At 38.5% G+C, this 22,472-nt stretch overlaps 1 protein-coding gene across 1 annotated transcript in view; it reads right to left on the minus strand.

The window, feature by feature from the left end:
- Positions 1-22,472, minus strand: part of ATR (ATR serine/threonine kinase) — a 175,477-nt gene that overhangs the window by 119,779 nt on the left and 33,226 nt on the right. Inside the window, exons 17-21 of the mRNA XM_007952880.2 lie at positions 17,555-17,647; positions 15,954-16,084; positions 10,815-10,958; positions 1,155-1,248; positions 71-196 (exon numbers count right to left, since the gene is read on the minus strand). Coding sequence (XP_007951071.1) covers positions 71-196; positions 1,155-1,248; positions 10,815-10,958; positions 15,954-16,084; positions 17,555-17,647 — 588 coding nt within the window. The remainder of the gene's footprint in view (positions 1-70; positions 197-1,154; positions 1,249-10,814; positions 10,959-15,953; positions 16,085-17,554; positions 17,648-22,472) is intronic.

Below are 22,472 nucleotides of genomic sequence, written 5' to 3' on the forward strand. Positions count from 1 at the left end.
ATCTGTTATCTTTTCCTTAAACTTCAACCTTTCTCCTCCACAACTTTTTCATTATATCATCTCAGTATACCTGATTTTTATACAAGGTTTCCTTTAAGCTGGTGAGAGCATGGATCCGAACATCTACATTTTCATGCTGAATCGCTTTCATGGATAACTGGAGAGTTGTTTGAAGATCAGTACTCTCAGAAGTCTCCTATACAAACAGTACAGAGTGATACTTTATTAATCAACCATTTCAGGAACCATTTCTGAAGGCCTTGAGAAGTTACATTATATCCCAACTAAAAGACATTTTAAAAAACAACAAAATTCCCATTCTTTCCTTCATATAGTATATGTGATTTTGGGTAATAATCAGATAAACAGATTTCACTCTAAAATCTTTAAAATAAGAGACAAATTTTATTTCAACCAATTAAGAATTCATTTACCTAAAATAAATGTATCTCAATAAGAAGTACAAATTTCACTTGAATTTGTACTTGAATGAGCTCTATGGATTAGGTAAATAATTCACTCCTTACTTTTATTACTTACTTTCTTTTGACTATGATGATTTACCATGTAAAGGAAGAAATCAAATCTTCAGACCAATGTTGTACTCTACAGTCAATACCCTGCTACTCTGACCCAAGGTTAAGTATAATACTTTCTGCTTTGAAGTGATAATGGAATTACTATTAATATTTTCTTAATTTCAGAGAGGTCACTAGACTAAAAGTTGCTGGACCTACAGATCATTCCTCTTCTAAGGTGTAGGGATCAGTAGATCTGATATTTATATAACATAGTTTATAGCACAACATAATTACAATCCTCCCACATTTTTCTTTCTTCACTCACAGCATGCAGCTGTGGTAGCTTCTGCTTTTGGAAGCTGCAAGTAAGGACACCGTTGACTTGGGTAGCAAAGGCATAAGAACTCTATTCTTGGCTTTCTGGTCTATCTAATGCTATTACATCTTTAAATTAAATGCTAAAACTTCCCTCCAAAAGTCATGGATTCATTGTATGATTATCTACTCACCAGGAATTAACCAGCAAAATATTAGCCCTATATATGATTCTAAGGGATCTCTATTCAGCATTTTGTAACTTGGGAACAATTTTGCATCCATGAACTCTCAAACAGTAAGTTAAAATTGCAATACCTTTCTGTATTCCTGGAGAACTGCCTTTATTGTTTTTAGTTCTGGGTGATCAGGTAAAAAATATATTTCATGAAGAAAGTCTTGCACAGCATCCCTAATAGTTATGTGAGAGAAATATAATTATTTGAAAATAATCAGAACACTAAAAATGTAGAGTAGAGACTGAAACTGAGGCCAATTTAATTCATACAAAGGCTAGTTGATAACTGACATCAAAGTATTATTCTTAATCATCTCTAGGATGTTGGGCTAAATTAATAGAGGCAAATAACTAAATCTAAGAAAACCATTCTGTAGTAGTTGGTTACACTGGTGACCTTCAAAAACAATGCTTCCCAGTTCCAATAAGATAGTGGAATAGGCAGAAAAACTACATAGACCATCTCTAACAAAGAAAACAGAAACCAAATGACACAGATACAGAAGATAATCCTGGAACCCTGAGCTTTGAAAGCAAAGATACAGAAGTGAACTAAACAACTAGTAGAAAACCTGCACGAAAACAGAGAATAAGGAGACAAATGGAGCTGTGGACGGTCGGTGATCCTGACGGCACAGACAGTCTGGATATTTCCAAGTGGTGTTAGGACCTAAGAATTAATCTAAAAATCAGCCCTGCTTGCCAAAGGCTACACAGAGGACTACACTGGTAGCTGATGCCTAAAAAGGGAAACAGCAAAGAAGGAGACAAACTGAGCTTAGATTTTTGGCTGTCCAGAAGGTGCAGCCATTTTGAATGTTCACAAGTGGTTCAACCATTTTGGTTATATAAAGCGACAGTGTTCTCTCAGATTCCAGGGAACTAAGAATAGGCTCCACTTGTGGAGGACAGCATGGACATACCAGAGGCTGAGGAGTGGAAAGGTGCAATATTCCCCTTGTTACTCCTACACACCACATCCTTTTGGTGAATGGAGGTGCAGCCATCCCTCACCTCCACCCACCTTCTGGGCCACCAGGAAATCCATCCCAGTCTGTGTGGTCTGACGGAGCCTGGGTGCTCTGCCCTGCCCGCCTCCCCTGAATTTGTTTTTTGTTTGTGTGTTTTTAAATTATTTATTTCTTCTTCTTCTTTCTTATTTTTATTCTTCTCTTCCCTTCCCAGGTTCTAGTTTTTGGCTTTTTCTCTCTTTCCTTTCCTTGGTTCCTATTTTTTTCTTTCTTGTGGTTCTCCCCATCCCTTGTTTTTCTTTTTGTATTTTTCCCATTTTTTTCGTCATTATTCTATTACTCTACCTATTTTCTCTTATCCCCCTCCCCCCCCCGGATATTGTGGGGTGTTTTTTTGTCTCTTTTTCTATTCAAATTTCCTTTGTTTTTAAAGCACTTCTTTAAATATTTTGTCTCATTTATTGCCTTTCCTCTTTTTATTTTTTTTCCTTTCTTTTTTTGGTGATTAGTCCTCCATGTTTATGTGGTATGTGTTTTTTGTCCTCTTGCTTCTACCTTTTTGGTGGTTTTTTAATTGCTGTCTTTCTCTAACTGAGTGGGGAACACAACTGTGCCCATACAACTTAACCATACCTGCACCTCCTGCAGCCCCACCTACTACTAAGTGAGGGCTGCCACTTGCTTCTGCACTAACTGGCCAATGACACATGACAACCAATATGAGCCTGACAGACCCTTAACCACTCTTCATAAACAGTTAACAGAAATCTGTGCAGCCACTCTCATTCTCTATCACATCCACAAAAAGACAGGGGGTATATATTCAACTGCTGCCAACTAGTGAATAGAGGAGAACAGTACCCTGTTTACTCAGACACATCAAACAAACATACAAAACAAAAATCTGGGGCGAATCACTCCAACATACAATCACCAATTAAATATAAATACAACAATATCATAATGTCTCAGAAACAAAAGGCCATCACAGTTCACATAGAGAAGCAAGATAAATTAGTAGAAACAAGGGAGCAGGATACAGACCCAGAACACATCCCTGAGGAAGAAGCAGCATTGGAACTCCCTCATAAGGAATTTGAAAGAGTTATATTTAAGTACCTTCAACAGACTGAGAGACAGGATCAAGGAAAACATTAAGGAAATTATGTTTAAGGAAAACACAGACAAAACCCTATAACAAATTCTGAAGATAATACAAGAACAAATGACAAAATAAATGAAAAAATTAGAAATGATACAAAATCTACAGACAGAAATCCAGAAGATTAATACTAAATTTTCAGAAATAGATAACACATTGAAAGGGCAAAGGAGTAGAAACGAATCAAAGGAAGACAGAATTAGTGACACTGAAGACAAATACCTCAATTCATCTTTGGAAAGGGATCAATCAGAAAAAAAAGGTTAAAACAAAATGAAGAAAGCCTAAGGTTCATGTAGGATACCATCAAAAGGAATAACTGACATGTAATCAGAATTCCAGAACAGAAAGAGATAAATAAGACCCCTGAGTAAACAGTGGAAGATTTGTTGGAGGATTTGTTCCCTGATATGATGAGAGACAAGAAAATATCCATTCAGAAAGTCCAACATACCCCAAACAGGACAGACCTCAAAAGAAAATCACCAACACATATCATCATCAAATTTACCAAAACCAAAAACAAAGAAAGAATCCTGAAAGAAAAATGAAAATTTACCTACAAAGGGCAACCAATAAGCCTAAGCTCTATTTCTCAGCAGAAACCATGCAGGTGAGAAGGCAATGGGATGGTATATATAAAACTCTGGAATAGAAAAGTTTCAAACCAAGAATTATATACCCAGAAAAGCTGTCCCTCAAATATGATGGTGAAATAAGGACATTTCCAGATAAGCAGAAATTAAGGGAATTTGTTAAAACCATACTAACCTTACAAGAGATGCTAAAGGGAGTCCTTTGGAAAGAGAACCAATAACAGCAAACAACAACCAACCAGGAACACACATGATGACCCAGAAACTAACCAAGTTATGGAAGTATCCAAAGTAAAATAAGCTTACAAGATTGTAAAGAAGGAACCAGAGACATCACTTGGCAAATGAAGATAACAACAAACAAAAAAGAGGGGAAAAACAGCATAGTTACAGAACTTCTAAATGGTGAGGAAGTCAAGACAATTGCAAGACAGCATGGACCATTCAAAACTTGGGGAGAAAATTATAAATCACAGGGTAACCTCAAAGAAAAATGATAAACCTTCATATCACAATAAAGAAGAGGACAAGCACAAATATTTAGCAAATGCTAAAACAACAGCAACAAAGTAAATGATAAAATGATTCATAAACAAAATGAGCTCAGCACAGAAAATTATATGGAACAAAGAAATCAGGGACACCATCAAAAAACACATAACAAAATGACAGTAACAAATTCATACTTGTCGCTATCACAGTGAATGTAAATGGATTGAATGCACCACTCAAGAGACAAAGAGTTGCAGACTGGATGAGAAAACATAACCCATCGATATGCTGTCTACAAGAGACACATCTTAGAGACAAAGGCAAAAATAAAACAAAAATCAAAGGTTGGAAAAAGATATATCAAGCAAATGGCAATAAAAAAAAAGTAGGAGTAGCAATATTAATTTCTGATAAAACTGACTCTAAGACAAAAACTACTTTAAGACACAAGGAAGGACATTATATAATGATTAAGGCATCAAATGAACAACAGGATATAATCATAATAAATATTTATGCACCCAATGAAAACGCCTCAAAATACATAAATCAAGACTTTAAAAAACTGAAAAGACAAAGAGATGACTCCACAGTCATAGTAGGAGACTTTAATGAAATTTAATAAATTTAATGAGACTCAGTGAAAGATGTAACAACTGGAAAGAAACTCAAAAAGATGTAGAAGAACTAAACAATACAATTCACCAACTTGACCTTATAAACATCTAAAGAGCACTTCACCCAACAACAGCACAATATACACTCTTTTCCAGTGTACATGGAACATTCTCCATGATAGAACATATGTTAGTTAGACCATAAAGTAAGCCTTAATAAAATTAAAAATACTGAAATACTGCAAAGCATCTTCTCAGATCACAATGCCATAAAATTAGAAATCAACAATAGAAAGACCAAAGGAAACTGAATAACACTTTCCTTAAAAATGACTGGGTAATAGAATAAATAAAAAATCAAATAAAAAAATCCTTGAATCAAATGAGAATGAAATCACAACATAGCAAATCTTTGGGACACTACAAAAGCAGGGATCAGAGGTCAATTTATAAAAATAAATACACACATCAAAAAACAAACAGCCAAAATCAACATCTTAAACCAAGACCTCCAAAAATTACTAAAAGAGCAGCAAAAAAAGCCCACAGTCACCAGAAGAAAAGAAATAATAAAGCTTTGAGGAGAAATAAATAAAAAAGAGAAAGACAACAGAATAAACCAATGGGACTAGAAGCTGGTTTTTTGAAAAGATTAATAAAATTGACAAACCACTGGCAAATTTAACAAAGGAAAAGAAGGAGAGAATACAAAACACGAATAAGAAAGGAATTGGGCAACACCACAACAGAACCAAGTGAAATAAAAAAGATGGTATCAGGATACTATGAAGAACTGTACTCCAACAAATTTGAAAATCTAGAAGAAATGGACAGATTTCTTGAAACATACTACTTACCTAAAACTAATACAGACTGAGGTAGAAAAGTTAAATAGACCCGTAACAAAAGAAGAAACTGAACAGGTCATAAAAAAAATTACCAACAGAAAAAAGTACTGGACAATATAAACTTTCTATGGAAAGGAAAGAGATTCTGGACAAGCAAAGCACTACTGAAGAACAAAGTAGGAGGTCATACTCCCAGACCTCAAAACCTACTATACAATCACAGTAGTCAAAACAGCCTGGTTTTGGTACAATGACAGATAGATAGACCAGTGGAATAGAATTCAGAACCCAGAAATAGATCCAGCTGTTCTTTGAACTAAGGGCTGAAATCCATTAAATGGGGAAGAGTTTGTCTGTTTAACAAAAGGTGCTGGTAAAACTGGATATCCATTTGCAGAAAAATGAAACAAGATCTGTACCTCACACTACACACAAAACTAACTTCAGATGGATCAAAGACTTAATTGTGAAACCTAAAACTATAAAGTTCCTCAAGGAAAAAATAGGGGCAAATTTAGGGGCCCTTATCCTTGGAAGGAAGATTGGGCAATCTACTTCCATAGAGATACTACCTCGGAAACCCAAGGAGAGGTCGCTATGAGTCAGATTCAACTCCACAGCAGTGAGTTTGGGGTGTTTTCTTTTTTTGTATGTATGGCATAAACAGACTATCAAGCATAACCTAAAATGCACAAACAGAGGTAAAATAGATGAATAAACTGAAAATCAAACTCACTGCCATGGAGTCGGATCCAACTCATAGCGACCTTTCCTTGAATGTCCAAGGTGGTAACACTATGGAAATAGATTGCCCAACCTTCATTCCGAGCAGTGGCTGGTGGGTTTGAACTACCAGCCTTCTGGTTAGCAGTCAAATGCTTTAGGCATTACACCACCAGAGCCCCAAAAATAGATGAATGGGACCTTCTAAAAATTAAATTTTTATTTGCTTCCAAAACCTTCTCCAAAATAGTAAGAAGAAAACCTACAGATTGGGAAAAAAAATATTTGGCAACAACACATCTGACAAGGGACTTATCTCTAAAATTTACAGAAAACTCCAACACCACAACAACAAAAAAACAAATAATCCAATTAAAAAATGGGCAGAAGACAGAAATTAGACATTTCACTAAACAGGATATTCAAGTGGCCAACAAACACATGAAGAAATGCTCACGATCATTAGCCATTAGGGAGATGCAACTCAAACCAACAATGAGATACCATCTTGCCCCAGCACTAAAAGCAAAGTTCAACAAGACAGAAAACAACAAATGCTGGTAAGGATGTAGACAGATTGAGACTGTCATACACTGCTGGTGGGACTGTAAAATGATACAACTACTGTACAAAGCAGTAATGGCGACTCCTTAAAAAGTTAGAATTACAAATAAATACAGTTGGACCCAGCAATCCCATTAGTAGGTATATATCTTAAAGAAGTGAGAGCCAGAACAAGAACAGACGTACGCACACCCATGTTCATCACAGCACTATTTACAATAGCAAAAAGATGGAAACAACCTAGGTGCCCATCAACAGAAGAATGAATACCAAACTATATGGTACATACACACAATGGAATATTATGCAACCCAAAAGAGTAATGTAGAATCTGCAAAACACAGCATAACATGGGTGAACTTGGAGGACATTATGTTGAGTGAAATAAGTCAATCATAGGAGGACAAATATTGTATTAGTCCACTATAGTAAAAAGTCACAGAATGGTTTATATATGGAGCGAAACTTTCTTTTTTGGTTACTGGGTAGGAGGGGATACAAGGGAATACTGCTAGATAGGTAGAGACAAGTATTGATTTGGGTGAAGGGAAGGGCAATGTACCAAATGTGAGTGATCAACACGGTGGCACCGAAGAAGAGGAAGACACAGAGGTACATGGGAGGTACAGCCAACAAAGATGAACCCTTTTGCACATACAGTACTGGGTTCTCAGTGATGGCAAACATTGATTTATGGGTGGATAAATGGATGGACAGGCTGAACGAACAGGTTTGTCTACATGGGTGATGTGTGCCCATGATCAAGGGTTCACAGACAGTATTTCTACAAGTGTATTTGTATGTGCTGTAAGAATGGCCAGGTATACAGTAGAGCTGACAAGGGACAAGGTTGTGGTGACTTCTTAGCCACAACCAGATACCTAGAGGGACTGAGTAGTTGGATCTGTGGGCTCAGGACCATGGTCACAGGGAACATCAAGCTCAGTTGGCATAACGTACTACACAAAAACATCGTTACACGTTCTACTTTGGTGAATAGCAACTGGGATCTTAAAAGTTTGCAAGTAGCCATCTAGATGCAACAATGAGTCTCTCCTCATCCAGAGCAAAGAAGAATGAAGAAAACCAAAGACGCATGGAAACAATTAGTCCAAGGGACTGGCAGACCATGTGATCCTTAGCCTATATGACCATGATACCAGAAGAACTAGACGTGGCCCAGATACCACTGTCATCCACTTGGAGGGGGGATCTGTTTAGTAAGTGGGAGAACAATGTGGAACAAAATTCAAAATCATAAAAAAAAAAAAAGACCAAGTTTGCTATCTGATAGAGCCTGGCAAAACCTTTGAGACTATGACCCCTAGCTGCCCTTCAGGTCTGGAATTGAACTCATTCCTATGGCTTGCAGCCAAATAATAGACAGGCATATGGGCTGAACATTTACATCAGGTAGATACACTCCTTGGAGAAATCAGTCATGGGAGAATAGAAGGACAGTGTATACATAGGAAGACAGCTCAGGGGAGAGTAGTGCATGGGAGGGAAGGACACAGGGAAGATGTAACTATGAGGAAGAAGTAGGAAGAGAGCTATTACATTGTGGGAAATTGCAGTCAGTGTCATGAGAGAAAATGTGTATGAACTGCTATATTGAAAATGAATTTGCTCTGTAAACATTCAACCAAATCACAATTTAAAAAAAAAAAAAAGAAAAACCAGCTCAAGTCTGTGTAAAAAAAAACAAAAACCATGCTTCTCAGTATACACATCAATATATAAACCTTGCTCTTCAATGTGGCTGGGCATGTGATTTGCTTTAACAGGTGGAATGTGTGAAAAGATGCTGTGGCAGACTAGGAACTAAGCCTTGAAAACAGTTGGAAGCTTCTGGGTTTGTGTTCTCAAGAGCCCCGAGTCACCATGTAAGAAGTATGGCCACCAACATGGACAGGCTGTGTAGAGAGAGAGCAGCTCAGTGGCTACATGAAAAGAAGCAGCACAACCTAACCCACCTACCAGTGACCAATGGCAAAACCAGCAGAAGAATCACCCAGTCAAGTCCAGCCTGATTGCAAAATCTTTGAGTCCAATTATGAACACTTAAAGTCTATTCTTCATTAACACATACATAAATATGTATTACATAACTATCATGTGCTACTATGTGCTAAGTATTGTGCTAGATTCCGCAGATACAACAAAAATTCCTTCACTCATAGAGGTTAAGGTCTTCTATCTAGCAAAAGAGTGAAAGAGGACATTTCTATGACGTGAAAGAAAACTCAGAAATGACTCCTCTATAATAAACTAAAAATATATGACTATATTTGTGTAATAATCTAAAAAAGTATTTGAAAAGTGATCTAGATGAGTGATTATGTGGTTCTTTATATACAAAATATTAAAAAAAAAAAATACCTTTAATTTTCATTGAATAAAAGGGTATTAACCTTCTTTCTGTGCTTTCTCCCTGATTGGATAATTAGTGGAACTGATTAATGGGAATAACAATAGCATATGGGTAAGTAATAAGTAAAACTTAAACTTTTAACTTTTCAGAAGCAAAGGAACTATGATATACCAACAGTAAGTGAAAGAATGGTAAAAAAAAATTAAAAATATATATATAACAGTGTAGCCTAAAAAGCAGGCTGAATTAAAAAAAAAAAAAAATTGTAACAAATACTCATGTTTCGGTAATAACAGTCCAGATTGGTTATAGCCTAATGCCTATATTATAAAATCATGGGAAAGGATTTCAAGAAATAAGATGTGGCCAGATTTTGAAAAGCTGTGAATGTTTGGAATTCACCAGTTATAAAGTAGAGAACCACAGAATGCCCCAGTATCCTAGAATGACACAGATAGAGATGTTTTTAAAAAGTCATTCTAACAAAAAATGAAGAATGAAATAAAAGCTTAAAGGAAGAAAGGCTGGTTAAACAGTTGTTACGATATACTAGAAGAAAAATGTAGAGCAAAACTCAAAATCATAAAAAAGAGCAGGCTCACTGGTTGGATAAAGACTGGTGGAACGCCAGAGACTATAGCTCTTAGTTACCCTTCAAGCCTGGAACTGAACTCACCCCTATGGCTAAATTTTCAGCCAAAGAACAGACAGGCCTATAAGATGAACAAAAGCATTAGGGAAGTACTCACTCCTTAGAACAATTAACCACACAAGCTCAAAAGGACAGCATCTGCCCAAGAACAAAGTTCATAAGGCAAGAAGGGATAGGAAGGGAGAAATGGAAATGGTAAACACAGGGAGGAAGTGGGATTAGTGATGTTACATTGTGGGGATGATAATCAATGGCATGAAATAAAATGTGTATTAATTATTGAATGGAAAACTGATTTGCTTGGTTAACCCTCACCCAAAGCACAATAAAAAGTTTAAAAAATAAAGGTTAAGGCAATAAAGTAATGAGTTTCAACTGAAGTTAGCTACAGAAAGGTAAACAGGTAAAGAGCTCTCTTAATCTTTTTCATTTTATTCAACTTCCTTTTAACTATGAGAAGTTAAATTTAGCCTTACCACTCAGAAGTGATGACAAATAATTTTGAATTGCTGACAAACTAATTAATTAATTAAAATATAATTAAAATGGAAACAATGCCAAAATTGAAACAGCATCAGTTCAGCATGTATTAACTTAAAGCATGTCAATTATTTTTGCTTACTGATGGAATTTAAATAAAAATAAATGGGAAGAGTTCCATACTACCAACAATAAACCCTGAGACATAAAAATATACGAATAAAAAATTGCTATCTTTATTATTAATTTCAGTTACTATACCTGTTTTCAATTATGAGGTAGTGAAATATAGCTGCAGTTTCTTTAGGCTGGATATGTATGAGAGGTAACAAAGCTACTATTACATGGCTGAGAAGGGAGCCTAGATAAGCGTGATCCAGGCAACGAACAAAGCAGTCCCAAGCTCTAAGTGAAAAAACAAACAGAAATTAACAGTCAATTATTTTTGTTACTTACAAAGCCCCATCAGTAATATATTAGCTAAAGAATAAAGTTACACATTCAAACAACAGAATATAAGGCAAATGTGAAAAAGAAACAAAGATCATAAAAGAAATAAACAGTACATACTAAACAGAGTGAACTCCAGAATATATTAAGTCAAAAAAGCAAGATGGAAACATTTATGGTATGCTACATTTTGGGAGGTTAATATGAGTAAGTTACATATTTATTTATAAGTGTGTGTGTGCATTTGTTTATTATAGTCTTAAAAAGGAAGGTTATATACAAACTAACAGAAATGGGTATGTATAGGAATCAAAAACAGAAGTTACGTTTCTCTGCATGTAGCCTGTTCCATAGATTTGAATTTGAAACTACACAAATGTTGCATATAATTTTTAAATTTAAAAAAGAGGGGAAAGCAAGCCCTAGAAACATTTATCAAATGGCAACAACAGAACTTAAGTGAATTATCAAGATGATAGCAAATGTGTAAATGCAATGCAACACACTACCATCGAGTCGCATCTGACTCATAGTGACCCCTCTTTTGGGGGGTACAAGGTGGTATCTGTACAGAAGTAGATTGTCCAACCTTCCTTCCAAGGCATGGCTGGTAGGTTTGAACTGTCAGCCTTCTGGTTAGCAATCAAATGACTTAGGCATTATGCCACCAGAGCTCCCAGTAAGTGTATATAGAAAAAAAATTATTTCATGTAACTTTAAAACATACTATTCTGACTAAAACCAACTGCCATCCAGTCGATGCCAACTCATAGGATTTCTAAGACTCTGAATCTTTACGGAAGCAGACTGCCTTACCTTTCTCCTGCATAACGGCCAAAGAACAGATAGGCCTATAAGATGAGTTCAAATCTCTGACCTCTTGGTTAGCAGCCAAATGCTTTTAACTATTATACCACCAGAGCTCCTTATTATTCTGACTGTTATTGTTGTTGTTGTTATGTGCCATCGAGTCGGCCCCGACTCATAGCGACCCCTCCTCGGGTTTCCGAGGCAGTATCTCTACGGAAGTAGGATTGCCCAACCTTCCTTCCGAGGAGTGGCTGGTGGGTTTGAACCGCCAGCCTTCTGGTTAGCAGTCAAGTGCTTTAACCACTATGCTACCAGAGCTCTTTTATTATTCTGACTATATAGCTTTAATCATATATATTCTAAGGACAAAAAGAACCTCCAGAAAGGTTAAAACTGCATTTACTAGTCTTATTGTTAGTAGTAATATTGAAACAGTCCTTTTCAGATCGTATATGTAAGTAGGTCGCTAGATGAGTCCCTGGTTGGCACAAATGGTTACATGTTGTACAGGTTATGTACTGAAAGGGTAGTGGTTTGAACCCACCACGAGGCTCCTTGGACGATCGTCCTGGTTATCTGCTTCCAAAAGGTCACAGCCTTGAAAACCCTGTGGGGTCACTATGAGTAGGAATCAACTTGATAGTAACTAACAACAATAGATAGATTTATATAAATAATGTAAACAAGTGATTATAAGGCACTGTTGTTAGTTGCTGCCAAGTTAGTCCATAACTCATGGCAACCCCATGCACAAAGGAAGAAAATACTGCCTGGTCATGTGCCATCCCTATGGTCAGTTATGGGTCAGACCATTACATTCTACAGTGTTCATATTGGCTGATTTTCAGAAGTAGATTATCAGGCCTTTCTTCCTGGTGTGTCTTAGTCTAGAATCTCTGCTACAACCTGTTCAGCATCATAGAAATACACAAGCCTTCATTGACAGACGGGTGGTGGCTGTGCATGAAGTACATTGGCCAGGAATTGAACTCAGATCTACTGAACACAGAGTGAGAATTGTACCACTGAATCACCTCTGCCACCTCAACTTGCCTAAGACAGAACAATTTCATCAACAAAAAAGGATAGCAATCTCATGGACACAAATAAATCACATTTATAAAAATCCATGTGATCAAAATGATACTAAAAGAGAAAAAAAAAAAACTCCATATTCTGAAAATTGATAAATAAAGGGAAAGATTCAAGTATTTATCCTGCCTATCCTGTATGTAAATTGCCTTTTCTACATAAACTATGTTTCAAGGTAACCAAAATTTTAATGAGAAAGTATGTTTTGTCTTAAGATAAATTCCCCCTAATAAATGCAGAAAGAATAATAAAATTAGAAAACTACCATTTCATCACCTGTAATGAAATAACAGACCTAGGCAATGATCATTAATTAATGTTAACACCACTGGAAGGAAGATTAATGGGGAACTTAATGATGGAGGAATTCAGGTTGATATTACTTAAGCCCACCGATTAATTTTAGCATCACTAAAAGTAGGAGCTCTGGTGGCGTAGTGCCTAAGGCACTTGACTGCTAATCAGAAGGCTGGTGGTTCAAACCCAACAGCCACTCCTCGGAAGGAAGATGGGGCAATCTGCTTCTGTAGTGATACTGCCTAGGAAACCCAAGGAGGGGTCGCTATGAGTCGGGGCCGACTTGACGGCACATAACAACAACAACAAAAGTAGGACAACCAAATACTATGTGGTTCATATTAGAAGCACAAAGCAACATCAATAGAGTGTTTTTTTATATATAACAAACTGAACCTAAACACAATCAAGATAGATAGAGATAAGTATTGATTTGGGTGAAGAGAAGGGCAACGTACCAAATGTGAGTGACCAGTATGGCAGCATTGAGGATGAGACAGAGAGAGGTACATGGGAGGTACAGACAACAAATATGAACCCTTTTGCACATACAGTACTACGTTGTCAGTGAAGGCTAACATGGGTATATGGGTGGATAGATGGGTGGACAGGCTGAACTATTAGGTATGTCTATGAAATGGGGAGGGTATCCAAAAACATATATAGGGTTGGTAGACAATGGTCCTATAAGTTTATGTGAATGATCAGAATTCCCAGGTGTATAGTAGAGCTGACAAGGGACAAGGATATGGTCACGGCTTGGTCACAGCCAGCTACCCAGAGGGACCGAGTAGTTGAACCTGCGGGCTTGGGACCATAGTCGCAGGGGACATCAAGCTCAATTGGCATAACATACTATACAAAACATTGTTCCACTTCCTACTTTGGTGAGTAGTGATTGGGACCTTAAAAGCTAGCAAGCTGCCATCTAGATGCAATGATGGGTCTCTCCTCGTCCAGAGCAAAGAAGAATGAAGAAAACCAAAATTCATGGAAACGATTAGTCCTAGCGACTGGTACACCATCTGATCTGCAGCCTATACAACCATGAGACCAGAAGAACTAGATGGTGCCCGGCTACCACTGTCATCCACTTGGAAGGGGATCTATGTAGGAGATCCTTCATAGAGAGGGAAAACAATGTGGAACAAAACTCAAAATCATTTGGAGGAAAAAAAAAGGGGGGGGACCAGGTTTGCTGGTCCGATAGAGGCTGGTGGAACCTATGAGACTATGGCCCCTAACTGCCCTTCAGATCTGGAATTGAACCCACACCTGTGGTTTCCAGCCAAACAAAAGACAGGCATATGAGTTGAACATTTAACTCAAGTAGATACACTCCTTGGAGAGAACAATCATGGGAGAAAGAAGGGCTACTTATGCACAGGGAGACAGCTCAGGGGGCAGGAGTGCATGGATGGATGGACACTGGGAAGAGGTAACTATGGGGAGGAAGTGGGAGGGGAGCTGTTGCATTGTGGTAAACTGTGGTCAATGTCATGAGACAAAGTATATGTGAACCACTGTATGGAAAGTGAATTTGCTCTGTAAACCTTCACACAAATCACAATAAAAAAAACTGAACCTAAACACGATCAAGCCCCTAATCTAAATAGGGAAAAACAGGAAGGAAAGGAAAAATCTGGGGAATGAGGATAGAAGAGATAGAAGAAAAATTTCTATCAGCCATCAGCCAAATGTTACATGCCAAAAACTCAATGACCCCAAAGGAGGTGTGGAGATGGGGACTTAAGCAGTGAGCTATTTGTAAGAGAGGCTATGGTGGTTACTTATGTTTGTGTGTCAACTTGGCTGGGCCTGGCTGAGTGGCTGGACAGCTGAATGCAGTTACTCTCCATGGTGAGATTGGTAATTAACACCACGGTGGAATCCATTGGAGCAGCTGAGTAGCTGCTTTGAGTATGTGGTCTACCTCCCATATATAAGCAGCAGCTTTGGGAATGGTCTCTAGCTTATGACATGCTTGAACCCTGAATGTAGCCATGTCATTGTTCAGCAGCCTACCATGTATTATCAACCTTGGGACTTTCAATGGATTTGAATTAATGGCCTGCTGTGTGGTTTGGTAACATCAGGACTGTGCCTTTTTATTAGTCAAGCTTGGGCTTGTCAATATCAGCAGCCAGCAGCTGTCTGAGTAAAGAAAAGCCTCTTGCTCCGGTGGGCCGGGAGCAGGAGGCAGAGCTGAAGCCCAAGTTTGAGGGGCTTTCACCCAGTCTCTAGAGCCTGGCACTGGAACTGGACTTCTAGCCTTCTGAATTGTAAGAGAATAAACTCTTGTTTGCTAAGGCCACCCCATTTGTGATATATTCTTGTCAGAGTGGCACTAGGGAACCAAAACAGAGGTCAAGCAGCCAAATGTGACATGTGGACCTCGTGTGCATTCTGATTCCAACAAGCCAACATCTTTTGGACGATGGGAAAATCTGAATATAGACTGAGTTTTAAATGATACTAAGGAATTCCTATTCATGATGGTTATATTTTTAAAGTATTTGGAAGTAAAACAGTGTGATTCTGGGATTTCTTTAAAATATTTGAATTAACAACAAAAAGGTGGAAGTGGATAGATTTTAAAAGTTTTTGAAAACTAAACTCATTTCCTTTTTTATACTAATAACCTTTCTACCTTACTTACAGTTTGAGGTTAATTTCCTTAAAAGAGATAAGAAGTAAAATTCGTGCCACCAGGAAGTACAAAAACTCTAATCTAGTTAGGCAATCGTTTACCTGCAACACAATTCAGGAAAATCATCCTTGAATCGAAGGCCAGTTCTCAGAGTGGTCATCATCTTCACCCTCACAGAGCTGACATGTTTAGGTCCCATCAACTTCATCAAAGACATCAAACTATTCAAGGCCTATAATGTAAGTACAGCTTTAAAATAAACAAGAGCTTCATCCTAATCTTGAGGTGCCATCTATTGTCTGACAACAAAAAAGGTATAAATGTTGGCCAGTTCATTTTGTCCAACTTCTTATGTGGGAATTATGAATTTGAAAAATACTCCCCTGCCCTCCCAATAGTTTTCCCTTGAAGGTGATTTGTTATTTTGGTCCTGGCAGTTTTCCAGAATAGGAATTTTCAAATTCATTAAGGATATAATACCTATTGTTTAATTTTGTTCATATCCACCCCAAACTGCTGTGCAGACATAAACAAACTGAATTGAATTGAAAACTCTTGAATGAGAACTTTGAAAAATAATTTTAAAGTAAGTGGAGAGTCCCATAGTGATAAACAGTTAAGGAAATGTTTGTCCCAATGGCATAAATTTAAGACGATCTGGATTTATTAAAATATACAAGTAACTAACCGCTTATGCACCCAGCAAACAATATACACATGGAACACAGAATGAGACCTATGTTAATAGCTCCAGATTCTAATAAAAGAGTAAAGAACTCTCTGGTCAACCTTAACTATGTGCCAAAATATGCAAACTATTCATGGTTTAAAATACAACTCCAGTTTTCTTGAATTTGAGGTCATTCTCTCATATTTCAATTAGGATAACAATAAGAGAGAAGCCATGTGGATAGAACAGAAGTTGTTTGGGGGTTAAAATTTACTAACTAATGTCAAAAGAACTATACTGGTTGCTAAAATTCAGAGTTAAGTGCTTAAGGGTACAAACTGAAACAAAAGCTTCCATTCATGGGTCAGAGGTGGAAAGAAACAGAAAGGAAATTTTAATCTGTATCTGAACTTTTATCCCAATCTATGCTCAGTGGTGACCACTGTTACAATAGTCATGATGCAACTTCACTGTGTTAAAAGCATTTTACACATAAACTGACAAATACTGAGATTACTTTATTTCACAAAAGCTAACATCTCTGGTATTCAGAAACACTCTGGGCTGTGACCCACATCAGAGCAATTTGGACCAATAAGATTTAATTATGTTGGATCAATTAGAAAGAAAGCTGGTCTCTTCCTTCCACTGGGCAAGATATTGTGATGACGTGAGCATGAAGCTTTGGGCTAACACTTGGTACTTAAGTAGAGGACCAACCCAGAGGAATATAAACCAAAAAGTTGATTCTGAGAAGACTGTATCTGAAATCAAGTTCTACCGAATGGTGCATTATCCATTCACTTGCAATTATGATGAATTCCTTTAAGTAGTTTGGGTTGAGTTTTCTGCCTCTTGTAAGCAAAAGAAGTACAAGCAATGCAATTTCTCTTTTTAGACTCCTCAAAAACTTATAAAAGTTGTTCAGGAATAAGGAATGTCATACGTTTACTTCTTATTGAATATTTGGAGAAATCATGCCTTTGCATATTCTATATTCTAGCACTTTGGAACTCAACTATTACTACCTACCATTTTCTTATCTTCAATGCCAACACTGGAACTCAGTAACTGCATGTTAAAAAATGCCAAAATGCCCAACAACTTGGGCTGCAAATAATCAGCCTAAGGGGAAAAAAACACATAAAACAGATACTGCATAAACTTTACACAGTTCAAATTTCATAAATCAACAATTTTATCATTTAATTAACATCATTTATATTTTATCTACCTAGAATATTGAAAATAAATATTTGGTGAATTAAGTATATATTTGCATATCTAATATTTAAAGAAATTAGTGAAACTGATTTATAATCAACATGACAGAATATGATTAAACAATACAGTACGATGAGAAAATCATGAGTTTTTGAATCATGCAGTAAGCTGGGGTAGCAATCTCTACGATCTAGCTCATATCAAGATCCAGAGTCGTTGTTGTTGTTATTTGCCATCAAATCAGACTGACTCACAGTGACCCCTCCTCCTTGGGTTTCTGAGGCAGTAGAGAGAATATTTATCTTAAGAAGAGGAAGAACAGAGAAAGACAACTAAGTATTTGCCTTTCTCCATTCTAGCACATTTAGAACTAAGTTAGAAAAAAAATACTTAACTAAGGAAAAGGTACCATGCCAGAACAATGGTTTAACATAGCAGTTAGAAGCCCCTTAGGTAATAGTGGTAAAGGAGTAAAGGCTATCGGCATTAACAGTTACAAGCTAGATATCACCGATCATGCCACCTTGGTTCTCTTGAAGTGAACAGGGTTAATTCTTTCTTGAGAAAGGGTCCTAGAAATAGAGAAAATGGGTTTTAAGTCAGCCAAACCTGTGTTTGAATCCCAATTCTGACACTTGCTAGTGTGTGATCAGGGAGCTCTGGTAGCATAGTGCCTAAGGCACTTGACTGCTAACCAGAAGGCTGATGGTTCAAACTCACCAGCCACTCCTCAGAAAGAAGATGGGGCGATCTACTTCTGTAGTGATACTGCCTTGGAAACCCAAGGACGGGTCGCTATGAGTCGGGTCCGACTCGACAGCACATAACAACAACAACAGTGTGTGATTGTGGATAAGTTACTTAATTCCACTGAGTCTATAAAATGGAACAATGAAAACATGTATTGTACAGAATTCCATCAAGGTTAAATGACATGCATTAAGAACTTACTATACAGGTAAGTGTTAAATAAATGTAAGGTATTAATATTATAACCAACTGGGTAGGTAACTACTCTGCAAAGAATAGTTCTCTCTTTCAAAAACTGTATATACAGAGAGGGAAGAAGGCAAGGAAAAGAGCTGGGAAAGAACAGCAATTAATGATTTTCTAACCCCAGAAGAAAGTTGCAGTATTTGATATTGAGGCATTTGATGCAGGTATTATTAATACATACGCTGCCAAGGGGAGGAGACAAGTAGAAAAGTTGTATTCTAACACAGAGTGAATGCCATTAGGTGTCTCCAGCTCTCTCCAGATCAGAAGTTGAGATAAACTCTTACCTGTCAAGCAGAGGGAATCATCTGGTTTTCAAGTCTAAAATTACATTTAATCTGAAATCTTCTGATTTGGACAAAGACAACTTAGGCATAGTAAGCCACAATTCACTAATTGTGTGGTTCTAGCCTATGTTTTTTAAAATGAAAAGCAGATATAGATGGCATTAAAAAAAAAAAAAAAAACCTCACTGCTCTCAAGTCAGATCTGACTCATAGTGACCTCTCCTTGGCTTTTCGTGGCAGTATCACTACAGAAATAGATTGCCCGACCTTCCTTCTCAGGAGTGGCTGGTGGGTTTGAACTACCAGCCTTCTGGTTAGCAGTCAAATGCTTTAGACACTATGCCACCAGAGCTCCTATAGATGACACAGCGTACAATTTTAAAGCTCTTGCATTCTTTGAATTCATCAGTCTGTCATTCACTAAACATTTAAGAATGCTACAATACTGTGCCTAAGGCACTTGACTGCTAACCAGAAGGCTGGCAGTTCAAACCCACCAGCCACTCCTTGGAAGGAAGATGGGGCAATCTACTTCCGTAGTGATACCGCCTTGGAAACTCAAGGAGGGGTTGCTAAGAGTCGGGTCCGACTCGATGGCACATCACAACAACAACAATACTGTGCTGGGTATAGGAGTACAGAATAATCAGTCCCTTTCTCCCCACTAGCTTACATAGAAGACAATTATGAGTGGAAGACCCTAAACAGGTAAATATGTAAACAAGGCTGTGGTAAGTACTATAAGTTCTTCTCATGTGATAGAAAAGAATTGGGTTGGAATAGTTAAGACAGTTTGACCAGGAAACTCTGAGACATAAACAATGAGAAAAATCCAGATCATTCCAAGCAGAACATCTAGCACAAAGGCTCTGAGGAGGAAAAGGTTTGGCGTGTTTAATAAACACAAACCAAAGTTGCTGGAATAGGGAGAAAGGAAGAAAACAGTGGTATATGAGGATGGAAGGTAGGCAGATCATATATGGCATTTTACAATGAAACAATGAAAAACCATCAAACGAGTTTAAGCAGGAGAATGGTAAGGGCTGGCTGAAGCTGTAAAAGGAGCGCTCATCTGCATTACAAATATTGATTGTTGGGAGAAAAAAGGAGAAAATATTTAGGAGGCTTCTGAAGTTGTCCTGGAGAGAGATGATGGTTGCTTATACGAGTGGTGGCAGCATGAAGGGAAAGATACATTTTGGAGATAGACCTGATAGGATATGCTGGTAGTCTCAAAATAAGGAAGGAGGGATCTTGAATGCTTCTCAGGTTTTACTTCGAGTAAATAAGTAGATGGTGGTACCATTCCCTGAGACAGGGAAGACTAGGGGAGAAATAGGTTAGGAAAGAAAAGTAAAAATTTGTTTTGAAATGCTTGGATTTATTTAAGATGCTTATAAGATAGGGGAGTAGAGACGACAAAGAGATACTTGGACAGTCTCTGCTTGACATCCCCTCTCACTCCAGATCTATTCTATGTTGTCTTCTGCCCTCCTTTCTGCCTGGGAAGCTGCCCATACTATTACTTAGGTCCCTTGCCCTCTGGCTTCCCACTGTATTAAGTCAATAAGCAACAACAGGAGGGCCTGGGCACTCAGACAGCTGGGCAGCCAGTGGGTAATGTAGTCCTGCAGAGCAGAGGTGGCTAGGAGGTGTGGGCCTGTCCTAAGTGTGGGTTCGTGCATTCCAAAACCACTGTGGTTCTACAGGGTGACGGTGTAGATGTGATCTGGTGGGAGAGGCGGATGGGCTATGCCCTCAGAAACCGAGAGCCTCAGGCAGGTGGAAGGGGAGGTGGCCTGGGTGGAAGGCTGCACCTGGCACCTGGAACAGCAGTTGCCAAGACATGGAACACAATGGAGAAGGGAGGGAGGCAGAGACCAGGAGGGTGGGAGGGTGTGGGGTCCCATGCCAACAGGAGGCTCTGTAGTTTGAAAACCCTGCGTTGCTAGGAGTGCAAGCACGGCGCATGGGTTGTGTACTCCCTACCCCCAACTCCTTCTCTGTGCCTGGCAATTAGTTGTTACTTCGTGGAGGCAGCACTGTTGTCTGAACAGGTTGGTGGCTACAAGGAAGACAGGGGGGGACAAACTCAGCCAGTTATATTGGAGGAAGGAACCAAGATGACTTGGTAACAGAGTAGGTGGGGGGCAAGGAAGGACAGAAAAGTGTCCGGGGTGAGGTCTGGCTTGATGCCTGGGATGCATGGACAGATGGATGGTGTGGCTATGGTTTGCAAATCACTGCTGTCTTCTATGTGTGTGTTTTTTCCAGCCAGTGGATAGTAACTTCCTCACTCCCTGCACCCGACAACTCTTCTGGCCTCATCCAGGGTATCAAGTGCACCTTTAACATGTCACCCCCAGGCACAAGATGTCTGAGCAGCTGCAGGACAAAAGAGAGCCAGAAAGGAGGAGGTCACCCCACTGGAGGTGGGGGGTGAGGGGATGGAGGTAATAGGAGTGGGGGTGGGCAAGCACCGTCAGTCTGGGTGTGACTGCTAGATTTGGAGTGGGGACATGTGGAACATGTTATCTTCTCTACATTGCTGTCATGTCGAATTTCCTGCCAGGACCAACATGAGGAGTCCCTGGGACATCAGGGCACACCTGGGGAGATGGTGTGGGCTTGGTGGTCCAGGCAGGCAGACTGTGTTATGTGAAGAACCGGTAGCAAAAAGGCTCCACAAATTCCAAGTCAGCCATCAGTGCCTGCAGGAAGGTTCCAGAACTCATAGCCTGTGCCCAGGGCAGCACTGACCTGCTTATTGGGGAAGGGGCAGCTGGACGACCTCAGAAAGGCAAGAGGAGAGTGGTGACAGAGTACACCTGGGCTGACAGCACCCCCTCTTGTCTCCTTAAAAAAATTAGTGATTTACTCTAGCAGGCATATAAAATTTAATGCCTTTTATATTAAACTTAAAAGCATGATTTATCCAGGAAAAATAAAAAAAGAGGAAGCAGCACTAACAGAACAGAAGGCAGAAGAGAGTGTGGTATTTACATTTCCCACTCCCCCTGTGTTTCAAGGTGGTTCTGGCTATGGCTGTATCTTCTACCAGAGGACTCCCTCCCATTGCTCTAGCTCTCATCTCTACCATGATCTGATAACATGGTTTCTTCTCCTTGTCCAGGCCTATGGGGGCATAAGTTTTCTGCTGTTAGTCCCTAGGTTCCTTAACATTCCCTGCTGGTTCCCTTAACTTTGCCCATTGAAAGAAGACCCATTATTACTTTCAGCTAAACATTTTACTGTGTCCCATCTATTTTCTGCCAAGATCTAACTTATATACACATGTAAGCCCAAAGTTCAGGGGAAGTCTGGACTGGAATTTTAAGTAAGAAATCATCAATAATAAATGATATTAAAGCAAAGGACCAGATAAGATCATTTAAGGAAAGGATGATGATAGGGAAAAAACTCAATTAGACATCCTTGAAGCA

The sequence above is a fragment of the Orycteropus afer genome, unplaced genomic scaffold (genome assembly GCF_000298275.1).
Source record: "Orycteropus afer afer isolate SDZICR_OR568_19922 unplaced genomic scaffold, OryAfe1.0 scaffold00363, whole genome shotgun sequence".
Taxonomy (NCBI): Eukaryota; Metazoa; Chordata; class Mammalia; order Tubulidentata; family Orycteropodidae; genus Orycteropus; species Orycteropus afer.